We start from the raw sequence: 14207 nt of genomic DNA, 5'->3' as shown, positions 1-14207 counted from the left end.
AGGGTCGCACAAAGGTGTTATCTTCCTCCATTATTGGAGACAGCTCACACAGAACACCGTGGCAGAACCATCTTCTCTCTGAGCAGCCTCCAATAAAGTTTCTTGTGGATGATGCCAGTGGTGTGCGACCCTCCTTTTCAGGCTTGCATCATCTGCTACAGGAGTATGAGTGAGCTCTGTGTCGGTCTGCCCCTGCCCTTAGCAGCTTAAGTCTTATGTTATTACTATACATTTATATAGTCTTACAGATACAACCAACTCTTTGAGGGCAACCATAATGGTGATGCAGACCGCAAGAAATTGAGTTTGACACACCTGCTATAGAGTATGACACCAGTGAACTGATGAGGGCATACTGAAAATGTTGAGCTGGCCTTTACATTACTGGACAAACGTCGACTTTATTAAGTCCTACTGAGATACATTTAATACATAATATATTGTATTATACTATGTGCCAGTTTATATGTGACATTATATTGTGACTTCAAAATACTTCATTGGATTTGGCCAGATAGCAGGGGTTATTTTGGTTTTAATTGCTTTTCAATTAATAAAGAATTGTGTATTTTCCAATTTTTCACAGGCTCTTGTAACTTCAAGTTTTTATGTATAAATTTGGTTCTTGATTTTTGTACATACGTAGATTATATTTTGGAGTGTGTAGTAGTCCCCAGAGAGATTAATTTTTTGGGAGCAGAGTTGGATAGGTTTAGATGACCCATGGAGATTTCAAACAAAGGGCAGAGAAACCAAACTGATAAGAGGCATGGAGGAGCTCAGCCATGAGAAAGATTAGAGGAACTGAATTTATTCTCTCTTGAGAAGAGGAGATTAAGGGGGGATATGATCAACATGTATAAATACATCAGTGGTTCATATAGTGAACTCGGTGTACAGCTATTCACCCTGAGGTCACCACAGAGGACTCTTTACATCTGGAGGAAAAGGAATTTAACCTTCAAATACAGAAAGGTATCTTCATAGTAAGAGCTGTGAAAATGTGGATTAGACTCCCTCAAGAGTTGGCTCTGGCCAGCCCAGTGGATTGCTTTAAAAAAAGGCCTGGGTTGTTTCTTGGATACACAGAATATAACTGGATATTAACATTTATAGGTAAAGTTGATCCATGGAATATTGGGTTGTCTCACAGGGGATCAGGAATGATTTTTTTCCCTGCAGGAGCAAATTGGATCATGCTTTGCTGAGTTTTTTTTTTTTCCTCTGGATCAATTGAGAGTATAGAATTATAACATTTATTTATTTATTGTAATATTTTTTTTTATGGTTGAACTAGATGGACTTTTGTCTTTTTTCAGCCAGACTAACTATGTAACTTCAGACTATTAGACTATAGCCGTCTCTTTGTTTTTCTTTTGTCAATCTGTGTTTTCTAAGTTAAAGTATAATTAAAGACAAAACTTTTAGTTTAGATAGAGTGGTGAGGGATTAAACAAGCTGTCAGGTTTCATTTTATATCTGTGCCACCATTACCGAGATTAAACCTAACAAAATCCCAAAGTTTGGGTTGTTACCAGAATAGGAAAAGAGGAGCAATCTTCCAATGGGGACACTAGTTCTGATGACCCTGGTGACAACCTTGCTTTAGAGGGATTTCCTCTCTCTTCCTGTTTTGGCTATGGGACAGGAAGTGAAGGGAAATTGCCCAATGGGATGCAGATGGAAAAAGCAATAAATAAAAAATAATTCTGACGGGTTATAACCTTCCTTTTCTCTATCCAAAAGGAAGATATTTTGCATTCAGTTTTACTATAACAGCTGAACAACCCTGTCAATAAAGTGTGTTTATAGCCAAACTTTTATTTCTGGATGAAGCATGAAAGAATTGAAACCCCATCAGGTTCTACTTGCTTCCTCTGTCCATGCTGGGGAGATTGGACCCCCTATTTGTCTTGGTGACTCTGGGCTAGAAAGTGATGGGAAATTCATAGATTTTCAGTTGCCATCTGAACAGGAATGGAGGAGAAATCTTCCAATGGGGATACCTTTTTCTGGGACAACTGCCTAAAGGGGGATTTACCTCACCTTGGAAAGGAGTCCAAAAGGACACAGACAGCACAAAAAAAAGACCTAACAAAGTTTTTCGATCATTTCATGATGTCTCCAAAAAAGTTTTGGTTGTAATTACATTAAGTTAAAATCTCATATACCTACAGCTTTCATTAAAGTATAAAATGGTAATGCTGCCATGAAGGTCCTTGTGCAAGCACTATAGGGTGACAACACTGTCCCTGCTTCCCTGTTGTGTTTTCCTGCATTGTGACTCTGGGGTCGATTTACTAAAACTGGAGAGTGCAAAATCTGATTTCTATGTAGAGTTGCAACAATCAGCTTCCAGGTTTTTTGTCAAAGCTTAATTGGACAAGCTGAGGTACTTGTCTGTTAATTCACCGGATTTAGTTATATAAATAAATATATATATATATTTTTTTATATGTTTAACTAAAACATATAAAAAAAAATATATACATTTATTTATATAACAAATATATATATATATATATATATATATAAGTAAATAAATCTGGTGAATTAACAGACAAGTACCCAAGCTGAAGTTAGAAGCTGATTGGCTACCATGCACAGCTGCACCAGATTTTGCACTCTCTAGTTTTATAAAATCAACCCCTCCATCACACTGGAGTCTAAGCCTGGGTTCACATATATGCAGTGTGGTGTATCGCATGTGATTCCTGTGCAAGTCACATGCGATTTGAGTGTGGTGAGATTGGAGCCATACATTTTGGAAAGTTCTAATCACACCCACACCAAAAAGGTGCAGGGCCCTTTTTTTGGTCCGCACTAGAATCGGATCGCATGGGTATTCACACCTATGCGATCCGGTTCTGCACATCACAATGTGTTTTGCAGACCGCTTTCGGGGTGTTGTTAACATACATACCCGCAGCGCTTTGCATGAACAAGGTGCGATTCTGATGCGGTGCGGAATTTGGACAGAAAATGTTGCGAATTTCACACCGAATCAGTGCGAACGGGGCTCAAAGTGAACAATTCAGCACACAATGCCATGCAGCCATTAGCGGAGTGCATGTCGTCAGAAAGTGATTGCAGAGAGGTTGCAAAAGATCAGCAGCACTGAGGTATAACAAAGGGTAAAAACTAGTAATTTGTTAAAATTTGTTATGATATTGTTTATGATACACTGTGTTTTAGGAAAAGAAATGCCATTCACTTGGGTTTTACACCGAATTTAACTAAAGCAAAAAACAATCACACTGTGCATTTTTCAAGTGACTTTTAGCATATTAGGTCTATGTCATATGATCTGCCATCATCAGTAGCCCGCAAGGGGATATTTTGTCAGTCATCTTTCACAGGTCACTGTCACTAAGACAGGAAACAAGGTGAAATGTCCTAATGGGGACACAGACATTAATAAAAACACTGTAGATCTGATACAAAACATAGCTTTCACTAGACTTTCCCATTCACTGCATTACATCTTGGCATTCTGCAGCAGTCTATTTATACACCATGGTTCATTTCTATAGGCTGTTACAGCAATGATTCATTTCTATTTTTTAACCCGGACTTCGCATATTTTTTTCTTAATGAGTAAAGAAGTGATAATTGTTTTTGACAATTGAACTCTGCAAAGCTTGTTATGCTTTCAGAAAAGCAATTGCATTGTGCAGATGTGTCAATGACACCACTGTTAAATAGGAGATAATAAAAACAGTGTTTTTGCTTAATGTTTACAATGGTGAATTGTCTAGTGAATTTATCGTTGATATAATTTAAGGTTTAATTAGCTTACTTTCATACCAGGTGTTAAATATTAGAATTATCAACATGATTTGATACTTCAGCTGATTAATAGAAACTTGATAGCCAACTCCTAGAATTGAGAATTCTTTTTTCCCAATTAATTTTAACCCAGAACCTGTTAAAACTAATCTTCAATATGTGCACTGCTGCGTCTTTAAAATATAAAATTGTTAAAAAGTTTGTACAGAAAAACATTTTTTTTTAGTTTTGAACAGGTAAGAGAAGGGTTAATACCACATCAGGTTTTTTTTTCTTTTTTTTTTGTTCTGTCTGTGTACCATTTTAAAGATTATTCTTCACTTCCTATCCTGGAGAAACCTCCCAGGAATTTTCCTCTAGGAGAGTTGCCACCTGAACAGTGGTCCTTATTGGAAGACTTACCACTACCTCTTTCCCTCACTTCGCAGTGACAGTGGTCACCAGTAGAAATAGAGCAGTGCATCTTTCCAACAGACTGGAATAAAAACTGTGCAGGGGATCTAACTCCTCACCACTGAAAAGAAAAAAGATTTTGCATTTACACTTTGAAGCTGAAATCCGGGGGAGGTCAGACATTACTAGTAGATTCACTACGCAATGAAAGGGTTATCTGCTCCTTTGTCCTAGGGAATAATGATCAATGTGATATACTTGCCTTATTCCCCCAGACTTTTTCCATGCTGTAAGACCTGTTATGGGACTGCCCAACCAGTCACAGATCTCTGATACCTTTTTGGTACAGTGCAGGACCAGAAGTCATGCATTGTAAATGAGGTTGCGGATGGAATCCCCATAAGCCAGAATGTTTGACAGCAGAGGAAAGCAGCGACTGCCAGGGAAGCAAGCTATAAAGTACGGTAAGTACGTTACCTTATTCACCATCCCCTAGGCGAAATAAGTTGATGGATCAACTTACATGAAATCAGCCTGCCCAAATAGGTCCCTGCACAGCCAACTACGTTTTGATTCATGTATGGCCGCTTTAATGTAATTTGCCTGTGTGCATACAGTGGATATAAAAAGTCTACACACCCCTGTTAAAATGTCAGGTTTCTGTGATGTAAAAAAATTAGTTCATTTCAGAACTTTTTCCACCCTTAATGTGACCTATAAACTGTACAACTCAATTGAAAAAAAAACTGAAATCCTTTAGGGGGGAAGTAAACATAGAAAACTAAAATAATGTGGTTGCATAAGTGTGCACACCCGCTTATATCTGGGGATGTAGCTGTGTTGAGACTTAAGCAATCACTTTCAAAATCATTTTAAATAGGAGTCAGTACACACCTGCCATCATTTAAAGTGCCTCTGATTAACCCCAAATAAAGTTCAGCTGTTCTAATAGGTCTTTCCTGATATTTTCTTTGTCGGATCCTACAGCAAAAGCCATGGTCCATAGAGAGCTTCCAATGCACCAGAGGGATCTCATTGTTAAAAGGTATCAGTCAGGAGAAGGATACAAAAGAATTTCCAAGGCATTAGATATACCATGGAACACAGTGAAGACAGTCATCATCAAGTCGAGAAAATATGGTGCAACAGTGACATTACCAAGAACTGGGCGTCCCTCCAAAATTGATGAAAAGATGAGAAGAAAACTGGTCTGGGAGGCTGCCAAGAGGCCTACAGCAACATTAAAGGAGCTTCAGGAATATCTGGTAAGTACTGGCTGTGTGGTACATGTGACAACAATCTCCCGTATTCTTCATAAGTCTGGGCTATGGGGTAGAGTGGCAAGACGAAGCCTTTTCTTACAAAGAAAAACATCCAAGCACGGCTAAATTTTGCAAAAACACATCTGAAGTCTCCCAAAAGCATGTGGGAAAATGTGTTCTGGTCTGATGAAACCAAGGTTGAACTTTTTGGCCATAATTCCAAAAGATATGTTTGGCGCAAAAACAACACTGCATATCACCAAAAGAACACAATACCCACGGTGAAGCATGGTGGTGGCAGCATCATGCTTTGGGGCTGTTTTTCTTCAGCTGGAACTGGGGCCTTAGTCAAGGTAGAGGGAATTATGAACAGTTCCAAATACCAGTCAATAATGGCACAAAACCTTCAGGCTTCTGCTAGAAAGCTGAACATGAAGAGGAACTTCATCTTTCAGCATGACAACAACCCAAAGCATACATCCAAATCAACAAAGGAATGCCTTCACCAGAAGAAGATTAGAGTTTTGGAATGGCCCAGCCAGAGCCCAGACCTGAATCTGATCAAAAATCTGTGGGGTGATCTGAAGAGGGCTGTGCACAGGAGATGCCTTGCAATCTGACAGATTTGGAGTGTTTTTGCAAGGAAGAGTGGGCAAATATTGCCAAGTCAAGATGTGCCATGCTGATAAGACTCATACCCAAAAAGACTGAGTGCTGGAATAAAATCAAAAGGTGCTTCAACAAATTATTAATTTAAGGGTGTGCACACTTACGCAACCATATTATTTTAGTTTTTATTTTTACTTCCCTCCACCTAAAAGATTTCACTTTGTTGTTCAACTGAGTTGTACAGTTTACAGGTTACATTAAAGGTGGAAAGAATATTGAAATGATTTATCTTTGTCTCATTTTTTTACATCACAAAAACCTGACATTTTAACAGTGGTGTGTAGACTTTTTATATCCACTGTACCTCACAACCCAGGGACAGAGATATCATTCTAACCACAGCATGATAATGTCATCACGCTTCAATCAATGACATTGTAATCTTACAGGTGAATTGGGGATATATGTAATATTCCTTTGTTGGGGGAAGGTTTCCAGTGGATGTAGCCAACAGCTCATCAAAAGTGTTATCAAAAGGCTGCATATGGATAGGAATAGGGTGTCCCAGATTCTGTATTGCTGAGGGCATAACAATATGCAACCAATCAAATTTTGCATGCAAAGTCGTAGCTGTAAACAACAGTTTTGTCATTTTTGTATAATTCAGAATGGCTGCTTAAAACCAGACACCTGTGTTTTTTATATTTAGTCATGGATATAGATATAAAATTTCCAGACATTTTAAAGCCATTGGAAAAATGTTTTTTCCCTGTTTTTTTCTGGAAAAATAAAAATGTTGGAAAGATTTACAAAAAAATTCAATGTGGAGTAGTTTTACAAATTAAAAGTTGTTTTGTTATACTGAGAAGGTGATATGCAGTGTATATAAACGTATTATGCTTCAAATATAAGTATGTCAATATGCATTTTCAGTTCTTGACAATGCTGATCCAGAAGCATATTTTGCTCTATGAAGAGCTTGCTGAATGTTCTGATTTCCAGGTTATCTATAAATGAAGGAATTATATATTTTTGGGTGGCCGTGGTTTGTAACACTTCCTTACTTGAAGATGCTGCTGGTGAAGAAATACTTTGTGGTGATCCAGAAGCAGCAGAAAGAATTTTTCTGGAATGGGAACTTTGGAGAGAAAAGCTACTTGCACTATCATTATGTTCCCCATCATTTAATTCCATAAAATATTTTTAATGTCTTTAGGACACCTCTGGCATGCCAGGATGTGTTCTGTCATCCTCAGAGCATTTGGAAAAGAATATTTCTTCTCACAGTATTTGTAAATTGCAGCTTTGCTCTCAGCAGAATGTTGGTCTCACCATTTTACTGACAGAAGGAAAAGAAAAAACTATTTACTGAGCAGACTATAGGTAATCATTATGCTGTGATGGTGGAAAACATTAACATTAATAAGAATAATTTAAAGTGGTAGTACAGTCATTTTTTTCACTTGTACCCACAGGTAAGCCTATAATAAGGCTTACCTGTAGGTACTGCAAATATCTCGTAAATGTGCACCATTTAGGAAATATTTACCTATAAAAGACACCGGCGCACGTGCTCTGAAGGAACTGCATCCCTGTGCCATTCCTTCAGAGCTCTGTGCCATAAAAATTGACTCCTGTGCGAGTGACGTCATCGCGGCTCAGCTATTCAAGCCGACAAAGCCTGCAAACCTGGCAGAAAGACTGGGTGAAAATGGAAGCCCTATCAGCAGTGACAGTGTGCCCCTGGAGGGCTTCATTTTAAGGTGAGTTTCACATAATGTGCTAGTATGCAATGCATACAAGCACATTATGCCTTTGTCTTGCAGGTTTTTTTTCTTTTTTAAAAAGGTTGTGGCTTACTACCACTTTAAAGGTTATAAAGATAAACTATTTTGGCAGACAAATTTGCCCTCTTACCTGTCAATGAAGGCTTGAGAGGACAGAAACTATCATCTACTGCATCCCAACAATCACCCAACTGCGGGAATTACATAATGGATCTTACAAAAGCAAACTAAACTGGAGCCTTTTCCCTGCAGTGTCCCCTAGTGCAGAAATGCATATTTCTCTTGTCTGAGAACTGCATTGAGAAGTACAGCGTTACCTGAATTGTATTCCAGGATTCACTTGTCTTCAGCTGAGAGAACTTGCAATAATTTAAGACTTTACATAAAGCCTCAGAAATCTTTACATAAGGTATTTATGCTAAATAGTTTGAATACCACGTCATAGATATATTATGTATCATTGTAAAAGAACATGTTCCACACTTCTTTTTATTTTTCCAATTTTTCTGTAAAATAACAAAAAACGGTTTTGAAAAAAAAAGAAAAAAAATGTTAGTCCCATGTTTTCTGTTTTTTTTTCCCAGGCCTTCCCCTCTCTAGTCATGGAACATGATATACTGGCATAATCACATAATATGTGCCAGTATCACTTTGGGTCATGTGATCACTTCTATGCCCAACATTACCCCTAATATCAGTGACCATCACACAGATTTACATTTTATTGGATAAATGCCAATATGTTCAATGACTCTTTTCCTAATGTTAACCCATATTTTTGATTTATGAACCTTCCATAGAAGATGCTTTCCAATTAAATGGATGTCTGCCTAGTTTTCATGGTCTCAAAGGCTGCCAAACTTTAAACACATTGCAGGATCATTAGCCAGTTATTTACGGATGTGTAAGAGAGGAGATATTTCTGATAATGCATCACCTTGCCGTCTCCTTCCACTCAGCATCCTCTCCTTCTTTAACACAGATTTCGTCCAGCTCCGTAAACAGCTCATGTGGCACATGTTCCTCGTCCTCCTCCGTTCCAAGGATGAACTGCACTCTCTGGGATGGGGTGTCTGCATTAATAACACATTACAAGGTGACTTTACACAAGGCACACAATGGGAATTAAGAGACAGCTGTAATAGATACTGCTCTGGAGTTTGCGCCATGGATCTCAAAGAGATTTATGATTAGGATGCTTAACTGAACACAATAAAAGATTACTCGTTCCTGTGTTCCTATCAAATTGTGAAAACATCATTTTTCTTGCATTTTATTTCATCCCAGCGTTGTACTGTATAAATTGAAACTGTCTAGATATCGAACAGATAAAAGAATACAGTTTTCGTAAGCTGTGATTAGAAATTAGTACTCACTTTTGGAAAGTGCAGTAATAATGCACATAACAGGGTAACCTATGAACAGTTTTTAGTATGCTTTAAATAATTTAAAAAATGATTTATGATGTTAGGTCATGGAATAATGACCTTACCTTTATTGGTTTGTAGGTTAAGCCAGTTAGTCCTTTTTATCTGAGAAACTGTGACATACTTTTTCGATTTTTCACAATCTTATCGTGTCAAGTTTTTCATTAAATTCCATATACATATTGACAGGCAATTTAGGGGGCACAAATCAATATACAGGAAGTGTCCTTACTGATCTAAGAAGGTTATCTACAGCACTGCTTCTCAATCAGTGGTATGTGTGTCTTATTGTGGGTTTAGGGGGTTCTTCTCCTTACAGTAATCATAGTTAAGGTAGAAGTCAAACCTATTCCAAACTAAGCTGAAATCTCCTCCCCGTCCCCCCCAACAATTCTAAAACAGCAACACAGTGGCTAAATGGTTAGCACTTCACATGGCAGTATTAGGGTCGTTACTTTGAATCCCAACCATGGCACCCCCTGCCTGGAGATTGCATGTTCCCTGTGCCTGCATGGGTTTCTTCCGGGTACTCTGGTTTCCTCCCACACTCCAAAGACATGCTGGTAGGTTAATTGGATCCTGTCTAAATTGGTTCTAGTGTGTGTATGTATGAATGTAAGTTGGGTACCTTAAATTGTACACCCTTTGAGGGTTAGGGACTGATGTAAATGTACAATATATATGGAAAGCGTAAATTAACGGCGCTATAGAAGTACCTGAAATAAATAAACCATATTCTGTCTACCCTGTGAAAAGAAGATGTGCATTCTTTCCTATTCTGAGAGTGATCTCGTCCGGTCACATGATCAGCTGTTAGCGGTGGCTTCAGTGTAGAGGAGGGGACAGTTGATACCTCATGGTAAGCCTAAGGCTGGCGTCAAGGCTCAGGTTCTGGAGCCGTTGTCAGAGATCATTCCTCTACACTGAAGCCAGCCGCTGGGGAGATTACGTGGATGGGATCACTCATTATAGGTTAGTATAGACATCTTCTTTTCACAGGGTAGATAGAATAGGGTTCAGAACGGGCGTGAGAGCTGGTTTAAGCTTAGTTAGGAATAGGCTGGACTTCCAATTTCAATTTACAGAAACTTTATCATTACACTTTTGAGTTTTAGCAAATATTTCATCTTTTATTAGATATCAGAAAATACTTTTAGTAATTTCAATAGCAGATTGTTTGAAAAACATTTAAAGACAAGCAGAAAGTGATTGTAAGAAATGTACCTGTGTCAGAGGATACCTGAAATTAGTTAAGCTACTTGGTTATTGAAGACTTTTTTTTAAAGAACTAATGGCAAAACTTTTTCTCATTTTGGATATAGCAAAGGAGGGTTATAACCCCTGTAAGGTTTGTTTGGCTACTTGTGGCTTGTTTGGGAGATTTCCCTTCCCTTCATTTTCTATAGCCAAAACAGAAAGTGAGAGGAAATTCCTCTAACATGAGGGAATCTCTCTATATATGCTCTGGTTTGGACAAATTTGGGATTTTCTTTGACTTTCACTCTCAGAGATAATGATAAATACTGTAGGAGAGTGAATATCCCTAACAAGGGCACAGACAGTAACAAAAACTTGACAGGTGTTCTAATTCCTCTTCAAATCCCAAATTAAAATAAAAGAAAAGGTTTTGCCTTAAGTTTGATCTCCAGCTTTTTAGTGATATTTAAATAGTTTATTTGGGCCAAGCTAGTCCAATAGAACTCTTTACTATACTAATAGATGCAGTGGTCCTCAGCACTGTATGAACTTGTAAGTAGCCTCAGCTGCATACAGTATACAACAATGTCTTCCAACAGAGGGATGGAGACTTTCTGTTCGAAACCTGGAACAAAATTGAGTCAGTCTGAATCTAGGTTCACACCTAAGCGTTTTGCAGTGCATTTTGCAGAAACGCACTACAGTCCATTTAACATGATTTCCTATGGGACATGTTCACATCTCCGTGTTTTTGCCTGATGCAGTTTTTGGAAAGGGTCAGGGATGCAAAACGTTGCATTTTGGTTCAATAGACTTTAATGGAGATGCTGTAGAAATGCATGCAGTGCGTTTTTGATGCGTTTTGCATTTTAATCTGCCCAGCAACAAGTTGGCAAAAAAACCCCATAAAAACGCTAAACGCATCAAAAATACACAAAAAATGCACCACAAAAAGCACTGCAGAAACGGATCAAACGCAAACTGCATATGGTGTGAACTAGCCTGAGTGTTGTTCAGCCATTCACATGCAGCTTTGTATTTTCTGAATGAATACAAAGCTTCCTCAGATCAGGTGGGTGGGTGACATCATGATCTTGGCGATATATATATATATATATATATATACACACACTGTATAAATGTATGTGTGTTCTGAGAAACAGAGTTCATTCACAAATTGAAAGGTGTAGATATGTTGGTTCCGTTTAACTACCAGTCATCACTTATTTTTCACAGAATATAGTTTTCACTTGCTACGCACAGAGAAGGTATCATGCCATGGCAAATTACTACATGTACAGTAATCTGTTTCAGTTTTTTGATATTTGATCCAATAATCATGGAAAAATACTGAGAAATGGCCAGGCTATGATTGGACTTTAACAATAAAGCTGGCCTTTCACAAATATAAGAAATGTAACAGTCCATAATGGTCACTCAAAGGTCTATTATGAATTCCTTTTTAATGCTGTAGGAAATGTAATGGAAAATCAGACACAACTGAGGAAATGTATAGATGATTACTGATGAAGCAAATGATTCCAAGTGGTAGGCCTTTCTTTGAAATGATCATACATTGATATAGTGCCCCAAGATATTTAACAGCCATTTAAGTCTCAGGACTCTGAAATCAATCTCTTTATTTAGCATCATTTATTTAGCTGGGAATGCAGGACAATGCTTTGACCTTGGCAGGTAATTCAAGTTTGGCACCTTCATTTTAAAGTTCATCAGAAAGGACAACTACCACAAATGTAACTAAAATGTACATGCTGCCAAAACGTTTTTTTTTTTAGTTTGAGATGGAATGATGAAGAAATAAAACCTTGTTGGGTTTTACTTCTGTTTGGGACTCCATTTGATTTCATTTAACAAAAGTCAGCCGTACATGGACTGAATTCATGTTGAACAGCCCGAATTTCAATCCAAGTATGGGCACCCTGGTTGTACAGAAATCGATCATTGGATCAACTTCTGTAATGCCAGCATGTCAGGTTTTTCCCCAATCTATAGCTGATATCACTGATCATTGTATCATTGTATTCTGACAGCATAACACAACAGCATAGTGGGAGAATTCCCTCACCCACATCAAATGTGTGGATGGAGGAATCAGATCACTTTTTCTTTTTTCAGCCCACTGGTTGAAAAAAATGACAAATGTTTGGGCTGCCTAGCTGTCACATTAACAATGGATAATGCAACAAAAAAAAAATTAGTCTGTGTCATTGCTGGAGATTTCTCTTCATGTTCTGGTTTACTCAGTATACCATCACTGTGATAGTAAATGAGGAGAGATCTCTAATGGAGCACTGGATGGCAGTAAAAACCTGGCATACATAAGTTAAAAATCTCTAATGCACCTGATACCTCATCTTGTTGTGCAAGTATGGAAACTCTTACACACAATTTTATGATTTGTATTAGCAGCACATGTAATAAGTGTGATTTAAATGTATTGGTCAGTTTAAAAGCTATTTGCCCAAGGCTGTTTTATATGCTGTATAAACAGATGCTGATTGCTCCTTACCATGAGCTAGGGATTCATCGTGGCCTTCTTCTTGAATGACACCCTTCATCCGATCTCGTTTCCTGTGCTTCCCCCCATGGGTCCGATGATGTCTGTGACTCTGCCGCCCCAGTGGCATACGGACTCCCACATACAACGTCCTGTGCCCTTGAACAGAATTTTGAGATGGCATTCAGACAGGTTTTCAGAGAGAAATAAAACAGGCTTTAATCAGTCCATTTATGTATTCATTAAAATCATTAAACCTATTTCAAAGGCTGCTATCTCATATATATATATATATATATATATACACACACACATACAGTATATACATACATATACACACACACACTTCCTAATTCCCTTTCCTTCCCAAAAGAAGGATGAGAGTTTGAGGCCAAGCACATGGTCAGCTCATAGGAAGACAATAAAAAAAATTAACAATTTAATAAAAACTACATATCAAGAGTTTGAGTGTACCTCGTGAGCCCAAGGCTCCTCCCCTCTTTATCTAACCCCCTCCCACCCAATCTATAGCAAAAAGAAAACTGGAGCATCATTATTCTAGTTGGATGTCATATGACATAGTCCCAGCTGCGCTCCTCATATGTGTCCTAGGGGCCATTCAGTGGTGCAGTCTCTCTTGGTGGACACAGCAGATGCTAGATCATTGTACTGGGCCAGCCCCAGTACATTGTGATCGCTGTGACTTATCAAATGTACACAATGGCTTTCATTTATAGCCATTCATTGTGTACTACTGTGATCTCTGTGATTGGTCATAGTGGTCAAATGTTACAGATACGGCCAAGCACAGCACACCTGTATCATGTGATAGCTATGGCCAATCACAACTAACACAATGGCACATGAATGGATGCCATTCATAAAAATTATTGCTTATAACAGTGGTCATCACTGATATAAGCAATCATAGTGTAAAAAAAAAATCCTGATCACCTGCCCAGTCACAGTATGTAAAAAAAAAATAGAAAAAAATGTTTAAAAAAGAAAGAAAAAAATGTGAATATATACAGTTAGGTCCATATATATTTTGACACAGGCACAATTTTAGATTTTTTCATGTATTTACCAAAACATATTCAAGCTATAGTTATATAATGGATATGGGCTGAAAGTGCACACTCTCAGGTTTAATTTGAGGGTATGTACATCCAAATTGGAGGCAGGGTTTAGGAATTACACCTCTTAAGAGTAGCCTTCCCACCTT

General features: G+C 38.0%; 1 protein-coding gene across 1 annotated transcript in view; it reads right to left on the bottom strand.

Annotated features, from left to right (window-relative positions):
- Positions 1-14207, bottom strand: part of SLC4A8 (solute carrier family 4 member 8) — a 321698-nt gene that overhangs the window by 110261 nt on the left and 197230 nt on the right. The window contains exons 3-4 of the mRNA XM_089692984.1: positions 12995-13141; positions 8778-8913 (exon numbers count right to left, since the gene is read on the bottom strand). Of these exons, the coding sequence (XP_089549110.1) occupies positions 8778-8913; positions 12995-13141 (283 nt within the window). The remainder of the gene's footprint in view (positions 1-8777; positions 8914-12994; positions 13142-14207) is intronic.

This window comes from Staurois parvus, unplaced genomic scaffold, assembly GCF_062004578.1.
Source record: "Staurois parvus isolate SC_StPar_1 unplaced genomic scaffold, SC_StPar_1.0 ptg000023l, whole genome shotgun sequence".
NCBI lineage: Eukaryota > Metazoa > Chordata > Amphibia > Anura > Ranidae > Staurois > Staurois parvus.
The sequence above is the reverse complement of the archived record's forward strand: the minus strand, read 5'-3'. Positions and strand labels throughout refer to the sequence as shown.